The following is a 26966-nucleotide window of genomic DNA, read 5'->3' as shown; positions in this document are numbered from 1 at the left end:
AGACAGGTGGTCTGAAAGCAAGTTTTAGAGCTGGGGCCAGTGATCCTTATCTATTGGTAGAGGGGACAAAATCAGAGAAAACTGGGCTATGTCAAATTCTAGATCCTTCTTCTGGAAAGGATCTACCTACAAGAGTTTCAGCTAACTGACACCAGCCTTAGTTCCAAAAGCAAAAATAAAGAAATCTCCAAAGCACAGGAGTTGAGGCACAGATAACACCATCATATGTCACTACCAGCCATCTTTCCAGAGCTCCAGACACACAGGTTAGCAGGCTGCAGCAACTACACAAAGCTATCACCACAAAAGTACAGCAGCAACCCACATACAATTATAGGCCACTGGTGCCCCTTCCTCATGAAAGGATTACCTAACAGATACATCAAAAAGAAGACTTGTCTCCTGCAAAAAACAACCAAATACAATGAGCACAACTTTACGCCACAAAGCCAGCTCTGGAAGCCTTGGCTTACTTTCTATGCTACTGCAATGCTAAACACATTAATAGGTTCTTCTCTCAAATCCATTCATGTTCTAGAAAAAACTTGTTTTTCTAGAAAGTCAAGAGCAGATTCTCCAGACATATTTGTCTATTTTTAAGCTATATTTTCTCCTAAATAGGATTCATACTCTCCATTAAGTCACTGGGCTCAAGAATTAATTAAATCTACCCCCAGTTCAGAGATCAGCCATCATTAACCAAAAAACTCTGCTGGTTTTTTCTAATGTACCATTCACCCCTCCCCCCCCCAAAAAAAAGAGCAACTGAGATCTTACCTTTGGAGCATGTGATACCTCATTCCTTTATTTTCCTCTGCAGAATCCTCCATATCAGTCTAGCAAAGGGCTTGCAGATTTTTCTTCAGATTTCTGCCTTGTAAACATAAGCTGCAGCTCCTCCTCCCTCCTGTTAGAGCTGCTTAAAACCCAGTAGGACAGAGATCATGCATGCCCTGCCTTCCTCCTGGTCCTCTGCCGGCCAGACTGAAGTAACAATACTTGTAGGCTGCTTCCAACAACAGCTTTTATGGCTTTGTCCCTTATTCTGGTATTTCCACACCTCTTTCCCCTTAGTCTATTTCCCCAAATACTTGATTCACACAAGAGTTAGTCGACTTCCCAGAGGGGCTGATAAGGGAGGGGAGAAAATATAAAAGATTATGTAACTAGAAAGCAGGGCTGACAGCTCTGTTCTTGCTGCAACAGACATGTCTCAGCAGCGGTCACTCTCTCCTAACAGCCACCAGAGCAAACCTCCACAGCCTCCCCTGGCTGCCAAGAGCACATGACAGGCATGGATCCAGGGAGAGAAACAAGGAAGGCAAAGTTTAAAAGGGCAGGTTCGAGTCACGGCAAATAAGAGCATCCAGAAACCCACAGAAAGATACCACATACTAAGGAGGAAATATCAGAGGAAAAAAAGGACTCTCAAAGTCCATGGAAAACTAGAACACTAGGTCAGAGATAACAAAGGTCCATTCAAAGGCTACATAATTTTGAACAAGACAAACAACTGCTAAACCAGTGCTTATTCCACTGATATAGGGGGACAAACACCCCCAGGAGAATTTTTTAAACAACAACAGTCATAAGCTAAGACCCTGTGGGCAGAAACATTGAAGCCAGTAAAAATGAGATGTGAAGTAGTTGCAATAGATGGTGCTACGGGAGCAATTCAAATGAGGAAAAGAAACCCCAGGGACACATTTCAGAGGAATAGACCCAAACTAGTTTAAACAGGGAAGAGGAATCTTATATGGAAATGTAGCTGGAATAGTCACATGGATACATAGCTGGAATAGGCTTGAATGCATATAAAGCCAAGTGAGCACATTCTGACAGGTTCCTTTCAGGAGGCAGACAAAAGCATAAATCCATAGTTAAGTGGAAAAGGAAGAAACCCTGCCCTAAAAAGAAATCATTTATCTGTCAAATGTCACAAACAGAAGCTTGAGAGAGGCAGCGCCACCTTGTGTTGGAAAAGAAACACAAAGGGCCCAAAGGCCCTGGTCAACCACTAACTTGGAAAATACCCACCCATGGCTATGCCATTATTTGCTATTCACTGTCACTAGCCATTTCACCAGAGGCAACTTTGCCATTCCACCCCTTCCCCAGGTACCATCAGGCTGCTCAGAAAAACCATCTATCAAGAACACTTAAAAAATGCAGCTTCTTGCTGATCAGAGACCAATATTCTATCACATGATAGGATTGCAAAAGACATGAGGTACAAATGAGACCAGGATTAGATAAAGACTATCATTTTAGGTTAAAAAAAAAAACAACACTCAAAAGACCTATTCTTGACTACCCCTCTGTGATCATTGGTCATAAGCAAAGAGGGAGGTCCCTGGCTTCTCACACTATTTCTATCAGCCAATTTGCAACATTCATGCAAAAAATTTATTAAGCATTCATTATGTGCAAAGCATTGAGCTTAGACACTGGGGAACATTAAAAAGACAGTATGTCAAAAAGCTTGATAAATATGGTCTGTCAGTCAAATTTCCTTCCTCCCTACACATATCTGCGAAGAACCAGTCTGGCAAGTGAGAGAAGCCTGCCTCCAATCCAGCCAGCCCTCCCTCCCTATCTCCACCTCACGTCTCTACTGTCTACTGCTCAGGCTGGCAAGAACCCAGTGCTAGGGCCTTTGTTAACGACAGTTCGTGGTCACAGACCCAGCAACAGCCTAATCTCTCTCTCTCTCTATCTATCTCTTTTTCTCTCTCTCTCTCTCTCTCTCTCTCTCTCTCTCTCACACACACACACACACACACACACACACACACACACACACACACACACCCCTATGTGTCTCCCCAGTATAAAGTGTCTATCAAAATAAAATCATTCACTGTCTTTGTTACAGTGAGTCTCACATGCTGGAAGCCAATGAAGGACTGGTTGCAGAATAAAAGCAGGTCATTTTGCAAATCAGGAAATCTACTCATGAACATGAACACACAAACACACACACACACACACACACACACACACACACACCCATTCCTGTTGCCCTCCCTCCTTTTAAAAACATGCTCATTGTAAGGCAAAAGAACAGCCTGGTCTACCAAGAATCCCAAACACAAAACCGAGGTCTCTCCTCAATTGCAATTACTTCCTAGAGTCTTATCTGTGATGACAGGATACAGGAAAGAGAACCCCACAGTGAAGTCTCCAAGTTCACAGGTACCCCATCCTCTTCTATGATAAACAGATGGGCAAACACATACCTGACACAAATTCCAGCTAGGAGCCCACACTGTTCCCAGCATTGTAACATGCCAAGCACCAAGGATGACGTAGCAGTTTATCCCAAAGACAGTGATGCATTAGCTGGTTTGGTTGCAATGCAGTATGAGATATACTGCAGCACACACACACACACACACACACACACACACACACACACAGATTTTTCTGGTACATTAGGCCTTTTACAAGCAGGAAGGAAACTTGGCTCAGATATATACTTCTTGCAATGGCTCCCTTAAATCCACAGAATTTCAGTGGAAAACTAAGCACAAAAACAGAAACAATGCCCATTCAACAGCTTTTAGCTATCTGGTCCATCAGTTGTAACACAACATATAAACAGCGAAAGATGGGTACAAAAACAAACTGAAACAAACTGGACCAAAACCCAGAGTCAAGATATGCTCCGGTCCTCATCTTCCCTACCTATAAAACAGAATATAATGTACTACCAACCTTTCAAGGGATGTAACACTTGGTCAAAGACTCAAATGTTAAAATGCTTATATACAATCACTGGAATGAAGGTTACTACCTGTCAGAAAGCCAGTTATTATAGTTCATTTTTCCACTGCTTAATTACTTGAATTTAACTCATCTAAAGGTGCCGAATATTTTCCTTTGTATCGCAGTTACATATTAATTACTAAAAGTACAACAAAAGATTTGAAGTCTGTCAGAATGAGAGAGTTTTGCAACTACCATGAGATTTTAATTTATCAGGGGGAGGGGTGAGCAGAAGGATGCTAAGAGACTATAGACTTTTCTAGACTAGTTTAAATTGCATTTTGAGTCTGACCTTCAGATAAAAGGCACTGGAATGGACAAGACAGGGAATCCCACAGTTCATGTAAATCAAAGAAAGGTAAAATATGGAGAATATGGAGAAAATGGCGAGTGGGGTGGCATTTGGAGTCAATCAGACATTAATGGCCAAAGTGTGACCAAAGGCTGAAGATTTGTTGGAGACAGCTTTAAGGGACGGTATCATATTCAAGAAGGAATCAGACAAAGAACTTCAACCTCTTGACATGCAGTTCCTAACCTCTACGCCTATTCCAAGACCAGGGCTCAGACAGCAAGTTTCCTGCCATCCAGTCACTCTCCCTCGCTTCCTCACCATATGGCCATCAGCTCCTGTCCAGCTCAGCAGCTTGCTTTGAGTATTTCTTATTTTGTCTCATTTTCTATTTCTCTTTCAAACTGTTAACCTATCTTTATACAATGGTTTCTTTCCTGCTGTCCACGAACATGCCCACATCTCTCTCACTCTCAAAAAAACCCTTTGTTCGCCCTATTATACTGCCCCACAAGTTATCATCCTACATCTCTCCTTCCTTTTCAAAGCCAAACCCTAAGAAAAAGCAATGTACACTCACTGTCTCCTCCAGTCTATCCTCTCCCACTCACTTCTCAACCACTGCACAATACAGTTTCCAAACCCACCACTCAACTGAAACTGCTCTCCAAGATCAGCACCATCTCTTAATTGATCAGTACAAATGCTTTTTTCTCAATCATCATCCTTCTTGACCCCTCTGGAGCACTTGACACTGCCGGCCACCTCCTTCTCCTAGATACACTTTTGTCCTTAGATTTTCATAATACTACTAATAACTAATATTTATATAATGCTTACTATGTGCCAAGCACTGTGCTAAGCACTTTACAATTACAATCTCATTTCATCCTGCTACTATCCCCATTTTAGAGATGAGGAAAATGGGGCAAAGCAAATGACTTGTCCAGGGTCATACAGTTCATAAGTGTCTGAGACTGCATTTGAACTCAGGTCTTCCTGATTCCAGACCCAGCACACTATAAACAGTGCCACCTAACCCTCATTTTCATGACTGTTCTTTCCCGATTCTGCTTTTACATGACCACTCCTACTGTCTCCTTTGCTCTTCTTAGAATCCCAAGCTTCTTTCAAAGCTCAATTCAAATGCTTTCTGTAAAAAGCCCTTCCTGGAGGCAGCTAGGTGGCACAGTGAGTAGAGCACCAGCCTTGGAGTCAGGAGTACCTGAGTTCAAATCCGGCCTCAGATACTTAACACACTAGCTGTGTGACCTTGGGCAAGTCACTTAACCCCAATTGCCCTGCCTTTCCCCCTCCAAAACAAAACAAAAGGCCCTTCCTGATCCTCATCCCCATTCCCTACGTGCTAGCGCCTCCCTATAACAAAAGTTATAGAGTATCATATATTTTGCATATATAATAGGCAACTCTAAGATTGTTAATTGCAGAGCAGGTGGTAACCTATATTTGCAGAGGGAGTTTCCTCCTCATCAGGTGTTTTCTACACCAATGAAATCTACAGTTATGTTTCAAATACATGTGTGTGTGTGTATAATATATATACACACATATATATACATACACACACACACACACACTTACATATGTACATGTTATTTCCTTAATGGGATGCAAGTTCTCTAAGGGCAGATTGTTTCATTTTTGTCTTTGTATCCTCAGCCCCTGAAACAGTGCCTGACTGTGGTAGGTACTTAGAAAATCCTTGTTGATTATCTGTTTTGCTGACTCCTCATCCATGTCCCCTCCACTATATGCAAGTACAGACCAGGACTCTGTCCTTAGTCACTTTCTACAGTGTCTCTCAGTGATCTCGATAGGTTTCATGGGCTCAACTCTCATGTCTATGTAGACAAATATCCAATCTACATGCAGCCCTCATATCTCCTGAGCCCCAGCTCTGCATCACCAACTCCCTGCTGTACATCTCAACCTGAATGATCCATAAGTATTTAAAAAATATGTATCCAAAAAAATTATCTTTCTTCTTCCTTTGAATTTCCTTATGTCTTTCAAGGGCATCAACATCCTTCTAATCACCAAGGTTGGTTCAGAACCTCGTAGTCATGCCTGATGCTTCTCTCTTTCTTGCCTCTTTATCAAACCACTTACCAAATCTTCTCAGTTCTACCTTCACAACATTTCATTTGGCTTCCTTTAGCTTCTACCCTAGTTTAAGCCTTCATCACTTCTTCCAGGAACTATCTTAATAGCTTCGAAATTAGTCTCCTTGCTTCAAGTATCTCCCCTCCAACTGCTCAAAAATCTTCAGTAACTCCTAATCTACTGCTTCCAGAACCAACTACAAGTTCTTCTATTTGGCATCTCAAACTCGTCACACTTTGTGTCCAATCTTTTATTCCAGAGTAATCTGACATCACTCCCTCTCAACCCCACCTCTCTTCTGTGTTTTAGAAAAACTGACATACTTGCTGTTCCCTATACACAATACTCCATCTGCCATCTCTGTATCTTTGAACAGGCTGTCAGCTGCTACATGGAATGCTCCCAGTCCTTATCTTCATGTCTTAGAAGCACTATCTCCTCTCAAAGCTCAGCTCCTAGAGAGGGCTTTTTTCTTAATTCCTCTAGTTGTTAGTACTCCAAGGCTAGAAATTACTTACCTTTTTTTTATTTACCTATTTGTGTTCATTTCTTCCCCAAGTAGAATATAAGCTTCTTAAGAGTAAAGACTATCTTATTTCTGATTGTGTATCTGAAATACCTAGCACAGTATCTGGCAACCTAGCAGGCATTTAATAAAACCATGTTAAACTTAACTCTCCCAGGATGACACCACCTTGGAAGCAACAAAAATTTGCAGGACCTCATCAGAACTAGTTCCAAAAAGAGTAACACAAGAAGGCCTAATTTGGACAGTATAGAGCCAAACTTTAAAGTAAAGTTCAGAGTCATGAAATAGGCTGGAAAAACCAGCAAATATCAAAAAAGAATTTGGCCATAAAAAGCTACTACACGGCAGGGAAGACCAAGAGACAATAACAGAATAAGGCAACAAAGTGAAAATAGCTAACCACCCCCTCCCCAAAAAAAGTCTCTAAGAAAAATGTTAATTGGACCCAAGCCCAACAAGAATTCCTGGAAGAGTTAAAGAAAAGATGAGTGGTGGAAGAAAAACTGATAAAAGAAATGAGAATGATGAAGATGGAACCAAGATGGCAGAGAAAAGGCAGCTAGCCTAACTCTCCCAACTTGCTTGCCATAAAACAATTTCTGGAGCAGCAGAAACCACAAAACGTTGGAGTAAAATAATTTTCCAGCCACAGAAAACTTAGAAAGTTAGAAGGAAAGGTCTGTTACACCTGGGTAAGAGTGGAGCACAGTCCAGCACAGACTAGGCCCCAGCAAAGCAGGAGCTGGGGACTTGAGAGTCTCTGAATCAGCAGTGGCAGTAGCTGCTTCCAGAGTACTCAGCCCACAGATGGGATCAAACAACCAGTCAGAAGGAGATTACAGGGGTCTCTTTGCCAGCACTAAGGCAGGGCTCTGTTGCTGTGCCCATATTTGGATCTTGGGGGGCAGTCCCAGCTCAAGGAGGAACACTAGCACACCAGAGCTTGTGGCCACAGCGGAGAGGAGAAACTTTCCTCACAGTTCCAAGGCAGAAAAGGGTGCTTGTGGTCACTCACAGACCAGAGCATAGGCCAGGAAAGTATGAAACACACCTCTTCTTAGATCAAACCCCTTGGAAGAACTGGAAAACTTACAGGCCCCTAGACACATCTCTGAAAACAGCTACACAAAACCCCTGAAGCTTGGGAAAACACCCTCTACCCTGGAAGCAGAGTCCTACCTTAACAAAGATTTAAAAGTCAAGAAAGAGGCTGGAAAAATGAGCAAACAACAGAAAAAAATTCTGACTATAGAAAGTTAATATGGTGATGAGGAAAATCAAACATACACTCAGAAGAAGATAACAAAGTCAAAGTTCCTACATCCAAAGCCTCCAAGAATAATATGAATTGGAAGAGCTCAAAAAGGATTATGAAAATCAAATAAGAAAGACAGAGGAAAAATTGAGAAGAGAAATGAAAGTGATACAAGAAAACCATGAAAAAAGAGTCAACAGCTTGGTAAAAGAAGCACAAAAAATACTGAAGAAAATAACACCTTAAAAACAGAATAGGCCAAATGGTAAAAGACATACAAAAAGCCAATGAGGAGAAGAATGCCTTAAAAAGCAGAACTGGCCAAATGAAAACAAAGGGGCACAGAAATTCATTGAAGGAAAAAAAAAAACCTTAAAAAGTAGAATTGGCCAAATGGAAAAGGAGATAACAAAAGCTCACTGAAGAAAGTAATTCCTTAAAAATTAGAATTGAGCAAATGGAAGCTAATGATTTTATGAAAAATCAAGAAACAATGAAACAAAACCAAAAGAATAAAAAAAAAGAAGACAACGTGAACTATCTCACTGGAAAAACAATTGAGCTGGAAAATAGATCAGGGAGAGATAATTTAAGAATTACTGGACTACCTGAAAGCCATGATCAAAAAAAGTGCCTGGAGAGCATCTTTCAAAAAATTCTCAAGGAAAACTACCCTGATATCACAAAACCAGAGGGTAAAATAGTACTTGAAAGAATCCACTAATCACCTCCTGAAAACGATCCCAAAATGAAAACTTCAAGGAATACTGTAGCCAAATTCCAGAATTATCAAGTCAAAGAGAAAATACTGCAAGCAGCTAAAAAGAAACAATTCCAATATCAAGAAGACACAGTCAGGATGTAATATGTTTAGTATTGATACCATTTAGTAATGATACCATTACATATGACTTAGCATCTTCTACATTAAAAGATCTGAAGACTTAGAATATGATATTCTGAAGGGGAAAGGAGCTTGGATTACAACCAAGAATCAACTACTCAGCAAAACTGAGCATAATCTTTCAGGGGAAAAGATGGACATCCAATGAAATAGGGAACTTTAAACTTTCCTGATGAAAAGACCACTGCTGAATAGAAAATTGGGCTTTCAAACACAAGACTCAAGAGAAGCATAAAAAGGTAAACAGGAATGGAAAAAAATGTTATTCGATAAGGTTAAACTGTTTACATCCGTATATGGGAAGATGATACTTGTAACTCTTGTGAACTGTATCTCTTTTAGGGGAGATAGAAAGGGTATACATAGATAGAGGATGTGGGCATAAGTGGACCTTGATGTGATGATATAAAAAAAAATTAAGGGATTAGAAAAAGGATTGTACTGGGAGAACAGGAAAGGGGGAAACAGAATAGAGTAAATTACAGCACATGAAGAAGCACAAAAGACCTATTACAAGAGAAGGAAAGAAGGGAGGGTGGTAAGCATTGTTTGAATCTAATTCTCATCAGATTTGGCTCCAAAAAGGCATAATATACACACTCAGTAGGATATAGATATTTATCTTGCCCTATAGGGAAGTAAAAGAGAAAAGGGGAAAGAAAAGGGGGGGGGTGGAGAGAAGGGAGGGCAAAAATAGGAGGGGAAGTAGGAAAGAAAAAGGGTATACAAATAGAAGGGAGGGCATATTGAGGGAGGTGGTGATCAGAAGCAAAACACTGGTGAGGAGGGACAGGGTAAAAAGAGAGAGAAAAGTATAAATGGGGGAAATAGGATGGAGGGAAATACAGTTAGTAATCTTAACTTTGAATGTGAATGGGATGAATTCTCCCACAAAACAAAAGTGGGATAGCAGAGTGGATTAAAAACAAAATCCTATAATATGTTGTTTACAAGAAATAAATACGAAGCAGAGAGAAACACACAAACTAAAAGTAAAAGGCTGGAGCAGAATAAATTATACTTTAGCTGAAGTAAAAAAAAAAAAAAAAGCAAGGATAGCAATCCTGATCTCAGAAAAAGGGAAAGCAAAAATACATTTGATTAAAAGAGATAAGGTAAGAAACTACATCTTGCTAAAAGGTACCATAAACAATGAAGTAATATCAATACTAAACATATATACACCAAGTGATATAGCATCCAAATTCTTAGAGAAGTTAAGTGAATTACAGAGAGAAAAAAAAAACAGCATAACTATAATAATGAAGGACCTCAACGTGCACTCTCAGAACTAGATAAATCTAACCACAAAATAAATAAAAAAGAAGTTACGGAGGTGAACAGAATTTTAGAAAAGTTAGATATGATAGATTTCAGGAGAAAATTGAATGGGGAAAGAAAGGAATATACTTTTTTCTCAGTGGTACATGGTACCTACATAAAAATTGACCACGTATTAGGACATAAAAACCTCACAGTGAAATGTAGAAAGGTGGAAATATTAAATGCATCCTTTTCAGATCATGGTGTGATAAAAACTACATGTAATAAAGAGCCACAGAAAGATAGATTAAAAATTGGAAACTAAATGATCTAATCCTAACGAATGAGAGAGTCAAACAACAAATCATAGAAACATTCAATAATTTCATCAAAGTGAATGACAATAATGAAACAACATACTGAAACTTATGGAATACAGCTAAAGTAACACTTAGGAGAAATTACATATCTCTAAATGCTTACATGAATAAAATAGAGAAAGAGGAGATCAATGAACTGGTATATAACTAAAAAAGCTACAAAAAGAACAAATTAAAAATCTCCAATTAAATACCAAATTACAAATTAAATGAGAGAATAAAATTGAAAATAAGAAAACTATTGAAATAATAAATAAAACTAAGAGCCGGTTTTATGAAACCCCAATAATATAGATAAATTTTTGGTCAATTTGATTATTAAAAAAGGAAAGAAGAAAACCAAATTTCCAATATCAAAAATGAAAAAGGTGAATTCGCCACCAGTGAAGAGGAAATTATATCAATAATTAGGAGCTATCTGCCTAGTTGTGTGCCAATAAAGCTAACAATCTAAGTAAAATGGATGAATATTTACAAAAATATAAGTTGCCGAAAGGCAAATTAAAACAACTCTGAGGTACCACTTCACACCTACCAGAAAGGACAAAATGCTAGTGGGGATGAGGGAAAGAAAGGTACACTAATGAACTGTTGGCACAGTTGTAAACTGATCGGACTATTCTGGAAAACAATCTGGAACTATGCCCAAAGAGTTATAAAACTGTGCATATTCTTTGACCCAGCAATACCACCAGAAGGTCTTTATCCCAAAAAAATGAATGAAAAAAAGAAAAGATTTCATATGTACAAAAACATTTATAGCAGCTCTTTTTGTGGTGACAAAAAATTGGATACTCATCAATTGCAGAATGGGTGAACAAGACTCAAGAGAAACATGAAAAGGTAAACAGGAAAGGGAACTCAGAAGGGGCTTAATAAGGTTAAAGTATTTACATTCTTACATGGGAAGTTGATATTTGTAACTGATAAGAACTTCCTCATAGACAGAGGGCACAGGTGTCAGTTGAATATGAAGGGATGATATCTAAAAAAATAAAATTAAGGGAGTGAGAGAAGAATGTATTGGGAGAAAGAGAAAGGGAGAGGTAGAATGGGGTAAATTATCTCACATAAAAGAGGTGAGTAAAAGCTTTTATAATGGAGAAGAGCGGGGAAGTGAGTGGAAGCAAGTGAACCTTACTCTCATCAGAAATGGTTCAAAAAGGGAATTACATACACACTCAACTGGGTATAGAAATCTATCTTACCCTATAGGAAAGTAGAAGAGGAGGGGGAGGAATGATAGAAGGGAGGGAAGATTTGGGGAGGGGTAGTCAGAAGCAAAACACTTGGGGAGGGAGAGGGTAAAAGGATAAAGAACAGAATAAATGGGAGAGGGAGGGGATAGGATGGAGGAAAATATTAGCAATAGTAACTGTGAAAAAAATTCTGAAGCAAGTTTCTCTGATAAAAGCCTCATTTCTCAAACATATAGAGAACTGAGACAAATTTTTTTTAAAAATAAGAGCCATTCCCCAATTGAGAAATGATCAAAAGATATCAGTTTTCAGATGAGACATTCAAAGTTATCTATACTCATATATGAAAATATGCTCTAACACACTACTGATTGGAGAAATGCAACTCATACCTCTTAGATTGTCTAATAGGGCAGAAAAGGAAAATAACAAATGTTGGAGGAGATGTGGAAAAAATGAGACATTAATGTACTATTGGTGGAGTTGTGAACTGATTGAACCATTCTGGAGAGCAATTTGGAACTATGCCCAAAGGGCTATAGAGCCATGCATACTCACTGATCTAGCAATACCACTACTAGGTCTGTACCCCAAAAGAGATAAAAAACAAAAAGGAAAAGGACATATATGTACAAAAAATACCTTTAACAGTTCTGTTCAGGGGCAAAGAATTAGAAATCGAGGGAATGTCCATCAATTGGGGAATGACTGAACAAGCTATTATATGCGATTATGATGGAAAACTATTGTACTACGAGAAATGATGAACAGGATGCTCTCAGAAAAACCTGGAAAGACTTACATGGGCCGATGCAAAGTGAATGTACTGTGTACAACAGTACAGCAATATTGTAAGACAATCAACTGTGAATGACCTAGCTATTCTAAGAAATATAATGATCCAAGATAACTCTGAAGGACTTACGATAAAAATGCTATCTATCCCCAAAGAAAAAACTGATGGTGTCTGAATACAGATTAAACCATACTTTTTAAAATTTTTTTTTCTTGAGGGTTTTTTTCCTATGTTTTCTTTCACTAGATGATTGTTATGGAAATGTTTTTGCACGACTACACATGTATAATCTATACCAAACTGTTTGTCTTCTCAATGGTGGCAGGGGTGGGGGGAAGGAGAAAGAAAATTTGAAACTCAAAGTTTTAAAGACAAATGTTAAAAATTGTTTTTACATGTAACTGGGGAAAAATAAAAGACTAAATAATTGAAAAAAAAAAATGACGTGTCTCTCCATTCCAGAGACCAAAAGTAGGATATGGTTGCAATTCAATACAAAGCAATGGCAGTGTGAATTCAACCACTATCTCTCCTCCAAAAGAGAATTGCTTTCTTAAATTTCAACAGGTTTTTATACTGAGAATATGTACCTACAGAAAGGAGCAGTTCATGTTCATAAAGTTTGCTGACACCTGTTTCAACAACCAGAAGATAAAAATCATACAACACAGATCAAAAACCTGTTCCCCTCAAAGACCAAATGTGAAAGTACCCCATACGAGACAAATCCTCTTCCAATCCAACAGCAAGCAGATTGAGTACACCTGAGTAATATGCCTTGAAGGTAGACACTGCATTTAAATTCTTTTTTTAACAGTTTTTTTATTTTATTTACCAGAACACAAACACAAAACAGAGAAGAGAAATAAAAACATATAATAAACTTGAATATTGAAACTTAAATATAAATGACAAAAAAAAGCATGTCATGTGCATAGCAGAACATAGAAGTTTCAAAATATGTAACAATAAATTTTCATTTCAAGAAAACCTATATGAAAAATAATACAGCTTGTGTTGAGAATTGTCCATCTTTTCTTTGCTTCCTTGTGTTTTCTTTTGTTCTCTGCTATGCACTTTTTAACTTTGTTCTTTTTTTCCCTCCTCCCAACCCCTCAGAAGACTACAATATAATTTAGATATGTTTCACAATATATACACAGACATACAGACATATACATACACTTATATACATACACACGCATTTGCAGACATATACTTTCCCAAACATACTGCACTCCTGATCCTTGTTTTTGTTCGCACATCTTTTGTTTCCTATCCCTCCTGCCTCCTCTACTCTACTTCTACCCACTACATCAGCCTCCTATTACTTGACTACCCCTCTCCTCCACCAACCACCCTGCCCTCCTATTACTTGCCTTTCCCCCCCCAAGGATCCCTTCCCTATCCTCCCATTCCCATTAATCTACACACCGTTTACCTATTCCCTCATTCTCCTCTCTAAAACTCCCTCCCCTGTCCTCTCCCCCATCACTATACCCCTACCATTTTATTTCTTCTAAATTTAGAAGACTATTATACTCTTCTAAATATATATGTATTGTTCCCTCTTAAACCCATTCCCAATGAAAGTAGGTTACCAGAACCACCAGCCCTCCTCCCCCATCTAAATCCTCTGTATCCTTTCTTCTTCTTGCACCTCTCGTATAAAATAGTTACTCTTTTTAGCTGTTTCTAAATGGTTTTACTTTTTAAATTCATATCATTTTTTTTAGTTTTTCCTCCATCTCTGTCATTTGATTTTTAAAGTCTTTTATAAGGTCTTTTATAAATTCTTTTTGGGCAAGTGACCATTTGACATTGCTTTTTAGGGGTTTCTTTACTTCAATATCCTCCTCTGAAGATGAACCCCATTCATCTCTATGCCGGTAATGGGCTTTTATGGTTGAATTCTTTCTCCTTTGCCTGTGCGTTTTGGTTTTTTTTTTTGGTGGTAATAACTTAATTTTTGTAATCACCTCTAGCACTGGGGTATGGGAAATGGTGCCTCTTGCCCCAGATCTTCAATTCTCCCTTATAGCCTAGAACCAAAGCCAAACCTCCAACCTCCTGAAAGTGCCCACAGCCAGGGGCTTTCTCCTCCACTGCTTCTGCACTCACTGGGGGTTTGCTGGTGTGCTGGTTCCTTCTCACCCCCACTGCTCTTCATCAGCAGAGGTTCCCTCAATCTTCCAGGGATCAAACACATGACTCCCTTCACCATCCCAGGGTGAAAAGTTCCAGTGGCTGGGGGGGAGGCAGCCTCTCAGATCAACTAACCCTAGGACTTCCCTATAGTTGTTTAAGCGACTTGCTGCTTATTGTTAAAAGGAAACCAAGCCTGGAGGTGTTTACAACTTGCAGGGACCAAACACAGTACTGGGATTTTTCTTCAGATCTTCTCAAACTGTCCCAGGAAGATCCTGATTATGCCCAGTTCTTCTTTGTCTCCACCCACATTTTGTTTGCCCTAAGGTGCTATTTTAAATCTTTTGTGGTGGGAAATCTTGAGAGCTTGGAATTTTCTGACCTACTGCGCCATCTTCCCCAGAATCCTCCAGCATTTAAATTCTTACTAAAGTACTAGGCACAAATCATTACAATTCCAACTGCATTTAGCTGTCTGTAGACAACCATGGGGTGATCTCAAATTATACTACCTTTTTGGTATGTGGATCAATCTTAAACAATCTCTATCTAGTATGATAGAAAGACTAATTGATCAGGCATTAAAGGACCAGTGTTCAAATCCTGAGCCTGCCACTTATTACTCTAGGCAGTTCACTTAATATCTCTAGACTTCATTTTCCTAACCTGTCTTACATGGGAGGTGGGACTTTAAAGTTCCTTCCACTCCTAAAATTCTATAATCCTACAAATCCTCCATAACACTACACCAACAGTGTGTGACAGTGTATGTGTGTGTGGGTGGGTGTGTATGTACATTCATATTTGATATGCCAGCAAGGAAATTATCAAAGTAAATAAAACAAGCAGATGGGCAGACAGCATTCGAATTCACTCTTAACTTACACTATAAGTGGCCTCACATGTTCTGACAGGTTATTAGTGAGGTTCACATTTGTCAACTACCAAGTAGTAAATTCAACCTGCAAAAACAAAAAGCTGAAACAAAAAAAAATGTAAAGAAGAACTACAACCAATGGAATGAACCACGAGAAAGAAGAAACAAAACAGAAACAAAAAAAAAAAAAAAAGAGAGAGCAAATAGTTTGCTTCAATCTGCATTCAGACCCCGTAATTCTTTCTCTGGATGTGAATCACTTTTTCCATCATGAGTCTGTTGGAGTTATCTTAGAACCTTGCATTGCTGAGAAGAGCCAAGTGTATCAAAGTTAGTCATCAGAGATACTGTGTGTCTGTAATCCTGTATAATGTTCTCCTGGTTCTGCTCCCCTCACTCGGATGCCTCATTTATAAAAAAGAAAACCATTTTATATATTATTTTTTGAAATGAAACAAATTTTAAAAAAAAACCTGTTAAAGAATTAAAGAAAGTAGATTCCCAGGGGGCACTGAGTAATTTTTTTTAAAGGTGTCAGTAGGCCAAATAAGTTTGGGAACCTCTATGCTAGACAAACATGAGCTGTCACTATTATTGGCTCAGGAGATGTTCCTAAGTGGATGTCACTATACTGAGTACACTGAGCCCTAAACACTATAGTGATATACAGCCAGTAAAAGACAACTGGTCTAGGAATCCACATAGGAAAAACCAAGGAAATAAGGAATGAATATGTCACAGATTATGACATGAAGTTAGACTGGCTGAGTTGTTCCACCAGTAACATATCTATCTTCCAACAGATGGACAATGAGACAGACCCAGAAGTGAACAGGAAGGAGAGTATGACCTGAAAGGCATTGGGGAAAGAGCACAGAGTATTCAGAAGTCCCAAGCTATCCCAAGCTACAAAAACTGCCTCCCACCAAGAGGCTCCTGGTGACACTCAGTGTTTGCAAAGCATGGCACATCACCATCTCCCAAAAAACAAAACTGCAGTCTGACCTAAAGGACAATGAACAGACATAGAGTGGGTGTAAATAAATTGCAGCATATCATCAGTGATGACTCACACTCAAGAAATGGCATCAATGACAGGTATGACAAGAAAAGGAGGTAAGTCAAGGAGTGAGAGTGAAGAATGACAGATGGGCAGCCCAAGAATTGCACTGGCATTCATAAAACATTATGACCACAGGAAGTCCTCTGTCATGTTAGGTAGAAGTTCTGTGAAGGATTTAAGGAAGGATATGGACAAGAATCACACAGGAAGAAGAGGCATAAATATCCAATGATGGAGGAAGTATCCATACTAATGAGATCACAGATTTATTAATAGCATCAAAATGTTATTGGCTCTGAACTACTAGTAGTTAGTATCCTCTCAGAAATGCACCTGCTTGGGGCAGCTAGGTAGCACAGTGAACGTAGCATTGGCCCTGGAGTCAGGAGGACCTGAGTTCAAATCTGACCTCAGACACTTAACACACTTACTAGCTGTGTGACCTTGGGCAAGTCACTTAACCCGATTGCCCTGCCTTCCCCCCTACAAAAAAAAAATGCACCTGCTCATGTATAGTATATTAGCTGATTTTAGAAACTAAGTCCAAATATAATTCATTATATCTATATGTCAATTTGCTTTCAAAAATAATAGCTACCATTTATGTAGCGTCTTAAGTTTATTCCTTAAAATTATTCCAAATAACTTACCCTGAATGTAGATTAGCCTCGAATGATTTTTTTAACAGATCAAAAGAGACCTAGGCCTCTTATAAACTAAGACATGGTACCACTAACTTCTCTAGCCAATGACCACACCAGTCACAGGATATTCATGTGCTGCAGGCATTACATTACTTTGTAATAGCACAGAAGTTTCCAGGCCTTATGCTTCTTATCATGCCACTTCAGTGTGAGGACCAAAATCTGGCTTATTTCTCTACTACAATCCCAAACTGTTGCTAAGATTTAATAATCATGAACTATATTGTCCTGTTTGTGTTGATTCCTTGCTCTGATGCCATCCTAATAATACTAAGCTCTCAGTTTCCTACCACAGGAGATTGATATAAAGTTTCATATACTTGATCCCATTTCTCAAGTCTAGATGCTTGATGGCCTCACTGGAAAAATTGCTTATCAATCATCATCAGCTGCAGAGTAACTTGGAAAAATTTACAGAAAGAAAAAGGCTCCTTCCAGAGGACTTGGGTTCCAATTCAAGCTCCACTCACTACTACTTATATAACCTTCATCACATCCCTTAACTCCTTTGGGCCTCAGTTTCCTCATATGTAAAATGAGGCAATTGGATCTAGCTTGAGACCCCTCTCTCCTACTAATGGCACTCCCCAAAGCCATTGCCCTTTGATACCTCCCTCCACGTAACCAATCTGCCCTGCTACAGGGCTAGTTACATAAACAAGAACCTGGTTTCAGAAGAGAGGAGTATTGGTGGAAAGACTTTGGACAGTGGAACAGGGAGCCCTAAAGGTCTGGTCTCAATTTAACAAATAACTTAAGGACTCAACACCTTCATACACGGTACTTCATCCCTCTGGACCTCATTTGCCTCCTCTGTAAAATGAAGAGGTCAGACCAGAGAACTTGTAAAATTCCTTCCAGCTCTAACTTTCTCTGATCAACAGCATGGAGGGTGGCTATTCTTTCCCTCCATCTTTAAAACAGCTCCCTGAAAAAGAAGTGGACACTCAATGCCTCAAAGAACAGGCTGGTCACTCTAAGAAAGACTCAGCTGGGGAATTTATTTACCCTGTATTAAAGTTCTTGTTTTGCAGAGAGGTGGCTGGACTATTTTATGACCATTAAATATAGACGCTCCTAGATAATAACAGCAGTAGCTTCAACAGCAACCCCAGCTTACATTTATCTAAGTCCTTTCATCCAAGAAACAAAGCGTATCACCAAGTGTCAGGCAGTCAACCAAAAGTCAAAAAATAGCAATAATAAATACTTATCATAAGACAGAAATAATTTTATTCCTGAAGAAATAAGAGCAGTGGAACCCTACCTTTTGCCTAAAAAAATACCATAGTAAGAATTGGCTACTGCCAGATATACAACACAGAAAAGCAACATGGTACAGTGATAAGAACTGGAGTTGGAGGTAGCGGACCTGGGTTTGATTCTCAAAGATGATACTTAGTATTTGACATTGTACAAAGTCACTTAACCTCTCCAGGCCTGAGATTCCTATAAAATGAGAAGTTTGAATTAGATCTCCTCTGAGGTCCCTTACAGCTCCAAATCTATGATTCTAAAGCCCCTATGAACTTACCCACATGATAGGGTCTAATGAAAAAAAGCTACAAACAAATCTACTTACATGCAGAGCCTATTTAAGCACAGACAATTTCAACAATGTTGGTCAAAGCAGCATGCAATGTACCAAATACCTGAGCTCTATCACTTTCCAAAGCCCTGGTATTTAAGGAAGATACAGTTGAAGGAGGCAGAAAGAGAGGGTTCCAGGTAAAGCATTCTTATCCCTACCATAATTTGTCTATTCATTCATGCAGCATGATTCTCAAGCAATTGGAGTAACCACTCAGTGAGTGAATTTCTTCATACCTCATGTGTAAGGCCAAGCCATCTTGTAGGCTTGGGAGCCCCAAGTCAGAGAGAGTATCTGAGCTGACAGAAGCTGGTGACAAAGATCCTTCTTTCTCTTCCAGCAGATCCAGTTTCACCAAGTTGCTGATCTCATCCTCAGAGTTATCTTCAGACACAGAGCCAATTATGAATCTAGAGTGCTGGTTCAGCTCCAGAGGTTTGGCCACGGGAGAAGGCTCATCCATTATGTCATCAAAGTAGGCTCTTAGAGCTAGGGGGAAAACATAAAAGTTCTAGAACAAAATCAAACTGATTGAATAGTCAAGGAACAAGGCAGGATTGGAGAAAAGCCTTTTCTGAGTATTTCAATGCTTTTATTTTTCCCAAATATGGGATGAAATCTGGGCATATCACCTACTCCTCAGCAGTAAATAGCAATTAATCCCTTCCTTTCCCCAAAACTTCCTACGTTTTCTCCAAGTTTCGTAAGCTATTTTTATATTCCTCAATAACTCAGAGCTGTACAACTTGCAATTATAAGGGAACCTTACAAATGTAGTCTATGAAAGCTTCTCATTGCCCAATATAATACTGATGTGTGAAGTCTTACTGTGGTTTTTTTTTTAATTTGATCTTTACTTAAACTATGTATATTATTACTGCTTGATTAAAAACCAAGTAGTAATGATGTCCGGCTCAGCCCCTTCCCTATCTATGACTCTGAACTTCTGTGACACTACAACTTCTGGGCCTTAGTTTCCTGATCTGTAAAATTATGGAGTTAGAATACAAGGCCTCTAAGATCTCTTCTAGCTCTAGAGTTCTAGTATACTTTTGCGGTCATATATTTAAAATTCACTGTGGGTAATATTTCTATCAACTATATCAAGGACACAAGATTTCCTTACAGGAGGTGTTTCCTCAACAATCCATATCAGACTGGCACTGGAATCAGAGGTCCTGGATTTGAATCCTGACTCTAGCCCTTTGTACCTACGGGACTATAGACAATCTACTGCAACTCTCTGGGCCTCAGTTTCCTCACCTGTAAAATTATGGGATTGTACTACATGGCCTCTAAGATCCCTAGTTCTAGCTCTAGTTATCTGCGTCTCAAAAGAGTTAAGTGACTAGAGCCAGGGCTGGAGAATCTGCGACCTTGAGGCCAGATGTGGCCTTCTAGGTCCTTGGGTGCAGCCTTTTGACCGAGTCCAACTTTTACAGAACAAATCCCTTTATTAAGAGGATTTAGTCTGTGAAGTTTGAACTCAGTCAAAGGCTACACTTGAGGAACTAGAGAGCTACATGTGACCTCCAGGCCACAGGTTCCCCACCCCAGGACTAGACTGTGCATGGTCACATAACTAGTAAGATCTGAACCCAGGTCTTTATGACTATACTCTAACCACTATGTATTTATCATGAAATATATAGTTGTTTTTTTTTAAATCCCAGTTCTAACACTTATAGACAAATTCATGAGATGTTAAATTAAAGACTATTTATGATCTTCATGAGTGGAAAGAGTCTCTATACCAATGAAATCATAAGTACATGACACTGATAGGTGTGTATGTGCGCACATATACAGACATAGATATATCTCCCAGTGTCTAACACAGTACATTATACTTAATATTCACTTAAAAGCTTGATGAATGAATATATGTATATATATATGCATATATACACATATATATGGAAAGAGAGAAAAAGAGACACATTTTGGAATAAATTTCAGAAAATATTTTGTTTTTTTCAAAAATGATCCTATTACTAGCCTTTATTTCACTGTGTTGAATTATATGTGCAAAATTTCCAACAAAAAATCATCTGCTCTCCACATTAGCTTAAATGTGAGAAAGCAGTGAATCTATCATCAAATATCAAACAGTCACGAAAATGTTGCTTGAAATAAGTGCGACATTCTTCAACACAGTATCTTATTAGGTGTGGACAGCCAATATCAAGCAGAGGCAAGTTACTATATGGAAAATAGAAAGTATTCCTAAGAAAAGCATGCAACAAGAAAACCATGGGAAACAATACTCATTCTACCACATGGAATTCAGTCAAGCTGTAATAACAGAAAGCTTTGAGAGCACTGTGTTCAGCTCAGTATCAGACAACTTGCAGCCATTTTGCTCTATTTAAGTGTATCCCAACACCAATTCTGTGCCATTTAAACATATCTATCTCATGAGAATTATCTGCATTCCACTATTATGCAAGCCGCTTTCAAAAAGCCTTAGGAAGACTTACATGAATTGATACAAAGTAAGATAAGAAGAACCAGAACACTGTACACAGTGACGGCAACACTGTACAATGATCAACTGTGAATGACAGCCATCTCAGCAATAAGACGATCAAAGCCAACAGACTTATGATGAAAACTGATGTCCGCTTCCAAAGAAAAAACTGACAGAGTCTAGATGCAGACTGAAGCATATTTTTTAAATGTTCTTTATTATTCTTGGGGGTTTTTTGATCTGGATTTTCTTTTGCTATATGGCTAATATGGAAACATTTTACATGACTGCACATGTATAATCTATATCAAATTTTGCCTGCCTTCTCAAGGAGGAGGGAGGTGAGGGAGAGAAAGAAGGAGAGAATATGAAACTCAAAATTCTTTTTAAAAGAATGTTAAAAATTTTTGTTTATATGTAATTCAAAAAATTAAAATTAAATGTAAAAAAATTTTTTTCATTCCAAAAAATAACTAAATGTTATAAAGGATTTTGGGGAGGTTGAATATGAAGGAGGAAGAATATTGTTAAGTCAAACAACAGAACACCAAAATTAGGGATTACTGATCTAGAGAACAAAGTTATTTCTTCCCCCTTTACAGCACACATGTAAAACACTGCTTAAGCACTATTGTTTCACCAAGATTTTTTTTAAACCTGTAAATGAATACTAGTTCTCTTAAAGGGGCAAAGCAGTTTTCATAAAAGTTAGGTGCTAGAGGAAGGACTGCAACAATTTATTAGGAACTGAAACATACAAACATCTTCTAAAAGAAAAAAATAGCGATTAAGAATTTTTTAAACTCCTAAAACTATAACGAAATATGAAAATTCATACAATAGATATAGAAATAGGTATATGTTCATTAACTAGTTCTTGAGTGTGTATAACAGATCCTCTATATAAGTGAAACTTTTGTTTTTCTTTTTTTAAAAATATTTTTCTAGAAGTTTTGTTTAAAAAATAACAGCTAGAGAGAATCACCCAAAATAAAACCAATGGGCAATGTAGACAAGAGGAAACTAAACAATTCCCACATCTAGGAAGCCCAGAATAATGTAGTCTGAAGAGAATCACCCATGAGAAGATCCAATAAAAGGCTATACCCAACAGAAACTAAGAAAAGAACAGCTGTTTTCTTCTTCTCAAGTGGTACACAGGTGATAGGTAAAACATTCAGGAAGAGATTCTAGCTTATGGGTCAGGGTCAGAACTGAAAGATAGAGCTTTCCATCTGGGATCCATAGTTACACTTCCACATTCAATAAGATGAATAAGGACAGGGACTGGACCCCTTATTTCACTGGATACAGGGGACTTCAAAGAGAGGAAACTCCTTCAGATGTAGGCTGGTGTGTTGGGGTCTTAAAGACTCAATAAGATAATCATCTAAAAACTAGCCAAGACAGATATAATAAAAAGAGATGTGAAGAAGAAAAGAAGAAAATCTTACCCTGGGAACATTAAACCAGAGGCTCTTTGGAGCCCATATTGCCAGTGTTCCCCTCTTGAAGAGGCAGAACAATCTGGCAACCTGTCTTCATGAAATGTGCCAAAGGTCAGAAATGGTTTGATCCCTACAGCTAACAACTTTTTTTATGTTGCAGCTTTTTTTTTCCAAAAGTGGGCCAAATGATGAGAAATCCACATGACAGCCAAGGGGATCAGAAATATATGCAATGGTTAATGTAGAAATGTTTTACATGACTCCTACATATAATGGGTATTGTGTTTCTTGCTCCCTCAATGGGTTGGGGAAGAGGAGAGAGTGAATTTGAAAATGAAAATAAAAATAAAAATAAATTTTTAAAAGGGAAAAAGGAAATCCATGTCAGTGGCCTTTTAAAAAATTGGTTATAAGACTTATCTATTCAAAAACAGATTTGAAGTAGTAGTGCTAAAATCATTCAAAAGAGTTTAAACAACTCTTAATTCATATTTAAATGAAAAGTTATAAACCTAGTGCTAGTTGCTGAACAATTAAAATACTGGTATATTTAACAGACCAAACTATTCTTGAACTATGGCAGGTACTCGATATGCAGAAGTCCAAATTGTGAGAGGCAAGTAAGATTCTATCACCGACAGTGGTTCCCAGCTTTGCTTTTAGTAGTTTCATTAAACAGATTGTACTTACACAAAGTCAGGAAGACCAAAACATGCTCCAGGGTTTGGTCACATGGGCAGAAATTTCAGTTGGTTAGGCCTTACTGTTCTGCAAGTGCATGTGTGCTAAGTAATCCCCTAATTAACAGACTAGGTCTTTTTAAATTCTGAAAAATGTTATTCAAACTATCCCCAAGTCAGCCAAGCTACCGTTATCTCACAGACAATTCTAGTTAGACAATTCTAGAGGGGAATAGTCATAGGATAAAAGATCTGGAAGAGATCTGAGGGTACATACAGTTCGACCTCATTTTAAAGATGAGTAAACTTGGAAATGAGCCAAAGTTATCACTAGGGAGAAAAAAAGGCAGTCAAAGAAGTAAAGCCATAGAGTAGATGTCCATATAATTCAAAAGCAATTCCACACCCCATCCCATCTTGGTTGATTCTAGTCGTCTATTCAGAGAATGGCACTTGGATCTAGAGATCAATCAGGGGAAGGATGGGGAAATAATTTCTCTACATCCTGTTTCTGCCATAAGATCCTTGCTTATGAAATACTATAATGTTAGTTTTTCCATTTCCAAATAGTAGGGTAATTTTTTTTAAAACCTGCCTTGCAATTTAAATATTTTAACATACGAATTTTTAGGAATTCCAACATTATAGACCATTATACTTACCTCTTATAATTCTTACAATATAAGAAGATATCCACCTCCAGAAAGAGCTATTAAAAAAAAAGAGAGAAATTTAATGATAAAGTTTGTTTCAAGTCTTTTTTTTTTCACTCAAGAGAGTATAAAACTAATCATTGTGGTCCATTCCATTCCCCCAGGTACTTATTAAACACTTCTATAAGCCACTGTGCCATGCGTGGAGGATTCAAAGACAAAAAGGAAAACAGCCCCTACTCTCCTGGAGTTGACATTCTACTGGCGGGGAGGGGAGGGGATAGAACATGTACACAGCCAAATAATGCAGGGTCATTTTAAAAAGGAGTGAGCCCAAACAACTAATGTGGAATGGACTTCCTGCATGTCACACAGGTACAGAGCCATAAAAGACACTATGGTGAGGAAGTAAGGCCTGACAGACAGCCAGTAAAAGGCAGAGTGAAGGGAGAGATGGGATAGCAAGTAATGGAGCTTGGCTGGGACGAAGACCGAGTGAAAAGAAGTCATGGGAGTTTAATCTGTAGAGGTAGGAGACTGTGAAGAGCTTTAAATATATAGTTGAAGAATGCATATTTTATCCTAGGGAGCCACTAAGGATCCTTAAGCAAAGGAGTAATACAAAATAGCATCCCTCTGGTCAAGTCTATCAACTTAAAGAATAAATGTTCAGTTGTCCAACTACCGTTTTATTCACTGTGCCATCCACAGGACGGGCAAGGCAGCCCAGCTAAAGCAGCAAGGAGCCCTCAAATCCCACCACCACCACCATATGACCTACCCTCAAACAGCAATGCAGATGGCCCAGGACCTTGAGCCCAAGAGCCTTGTGAATAGTTAATACCTTCAGCCCAGCACCCTCAGCCATCATCCTGGGAAGTAACCAAACCCTATGGAGATGCAGCCTGGCAACTGCTACAGCGGTACTACAGCCACAGCTGCTGAAGACCCAGAAAAGTTCTTGCTACCAAAGTCCTTGGTGCTGTCAAATGGCTCAACATCAGAAAATGATATGTTTTTGTCACTGGAAATGATACTAAAGAAGAGGCATGAACATCTGCTTGCCACTGTACCCTAAGGACCAAAAGACTTTTCCATCTAACTTGCAGCTGAAACCTTCTACCCCCATTAGAATATGAGTTCTTCAAGGGCAAGAACTGTCTTACTTTTCTAGTTGTATCCCACAGTGCTTTGCGCTAGTAAGTGCTTAAAAAAAGGTTCAGTCATGCATTCAGGTCTTCAAATTAAAAGCACTTATTACACTGCTGAAGGCATTATGAATTATGGCAAACTCCTTGAAATGCACTACAGAATTCTATTTTAACGAAATGATCTCACTACTAGAACAATATCCTAAAGATGTTATCTATTAATGGCACCCTGCCATGAAGCAACGAGGAGAGGCCAAACTGTACAAAGATATTTCTAGTAGCCCTTTTCATAACAACAAAATGCTAGAAACAATCTACATGTCCAATGACTAAAGGACAGCTAACAAAACTACAGAATGTTAATAAAATGGCATAATACATCAACAAGCCTTTATTAAGTAGTTAAAATGTAACAGAACAAATATGAAAAACACAAAGAAGACTGATACGAAATAATTCAGAATGAAGAAAGCAGAACCAAATTAATGATATACACTGACTACAACTACCCATTTTTTTTAAAAGACAGAATTAAGTTTAAAGAGACATAAAAGCAGACAGGATAATTTTGTACTACTTTGTTAAAGATAAGATACATTTTTAAAATAAAATATATATAAAGGAAGTTTACAATTTTATATACAATCTTTTGCTCTTATTTGAACATTTATATTTGTTGATAATTAGGTTTGTAATAAAATTAGGGGGAAAAATCATCATTAGGATTTTGTACTTCTACACACTCATCAAATCCATCACTCAGTGTTAGAACAATAGGCCTAGCTGGCCATTCTACAAATATCTCTTCTGGCTAAAACTACTTTAATGGATCTTTGACTTCACTGATGTGGGTACTTCTTCTAATAGTATGAGTCATAACCCACGTAATGTCTTCTCACCCTTTTTGACATGCTTCCACATCCTCCAGAAAATCATCTACAGGATTTGTGGCACACCTGTACTGAAAGCCTTGCCCTGGATCTCAAGTTATTGCATGGACACAAATGGAGTACACAGGCTCTGCACCAATGATCCCTTGCTCACTGCTCTTTGGGTTTCCCCAAATTTTAACTCTTCAAAAGCCATAAGACATTAGTGAAGCTTTATTTTAAGGACAAGCTTGGGCTCATAAAAAGCAGAAAGGCAACCCCAGGCTCCTCCTGCTGATCAATTTCCAGCTCAGCTCACCACCCATCCACAGGGCGTATCCCAGTTATATGTACTGATGGGCAGCTTTAGAGACTGTCTATCTTACTGTATACTGTAGTCTAGATAACAGGAATTCTTCATCCACTTGTTCTTTCTTGTATGCATAATTGGGCTAAACTTTTTTGAGTGATTAGAGATCTCATTTAGGAGGCTCTGTAATGTTCCAGGATTTAGTGCAATTTACAAACAGGAGCATCTGGAGAACCTTGCCATATGTAAGCAATCTCTCTTCCATTTGGACTCTTTTCTGGTATCCTTCTGGACAACAGAAAATATCTTTGGTTAAGGATACAGCTCCCTATTTTATGACTTGCTTGATATTAACAATCAGAAGGTCAAAATTACCCAATATATGTTTCAAGGAATCTTGCATAATTTTGATACATGCATGAGAAACCTTTAACATGATAAGCACATTTGACTCATATTCACTAAGCCTTTTGGTCAACCATGTGACCAGAA

At 38.4% G+C, this 26966-nt stretch overlaps 1 protein-coding gene across 4 annotated transcripts in view; it reads right to left on the bottom strand.

Moving 5' to 3' along the window:
- The window catches only part of ACACA (acetyl-CoA carboxylase alpha), a 251831-nt gene that overhangs the window by 209569 nt on the left and 15296 nt on the right, over positions 1 to 26966 (bottom strand). For 3 of the 4 annotated variants that reach the window (XM_036753329.1, XM_036753327.1, XM_036753328.1), the window contains exons 2-3: positions 24154 to 24200; positions 19130 to 19382 (exon numbers count right to left, since the gene is read on the bottom strand). In XM_036753329.1, the coding sequence (XP_036609224.1) occupies positions 19130 to 19356 (227 nt within the window). In that variant the 5' untranslated portion in view covers positions 19357 to 19382; positions 24154 to 24200. Of the gene's footprint in view, positions 1 to 19129; positions 19383 to 24153; positions 24201 to 26966 lie in introns of those variants that run through there. The other variant, XM_036753326.1, reaches the window with a different exon arrangement.

This window comes from Trichosurus vulpecula, chromosome 4 (assembly GCF_011100635.1).
Source record: "Trichosurus vulpecula isolate mTriVul1 chromosome 4, mTriVul1.pri, whole genome shotgun sequence".
Classification (NCBI taxonomy): domain Eukaryota; kingdom Metazoa; phylum Chordata; class Mammalia; order Diprotodontia; family Phalangeridae; genus Trichosurus; species Trichosurus vulpecula.
Note: the sequence above shows the minus strand (reverse complement) of the source record. Positions and strands in the feature narration are given on the sequence as shown.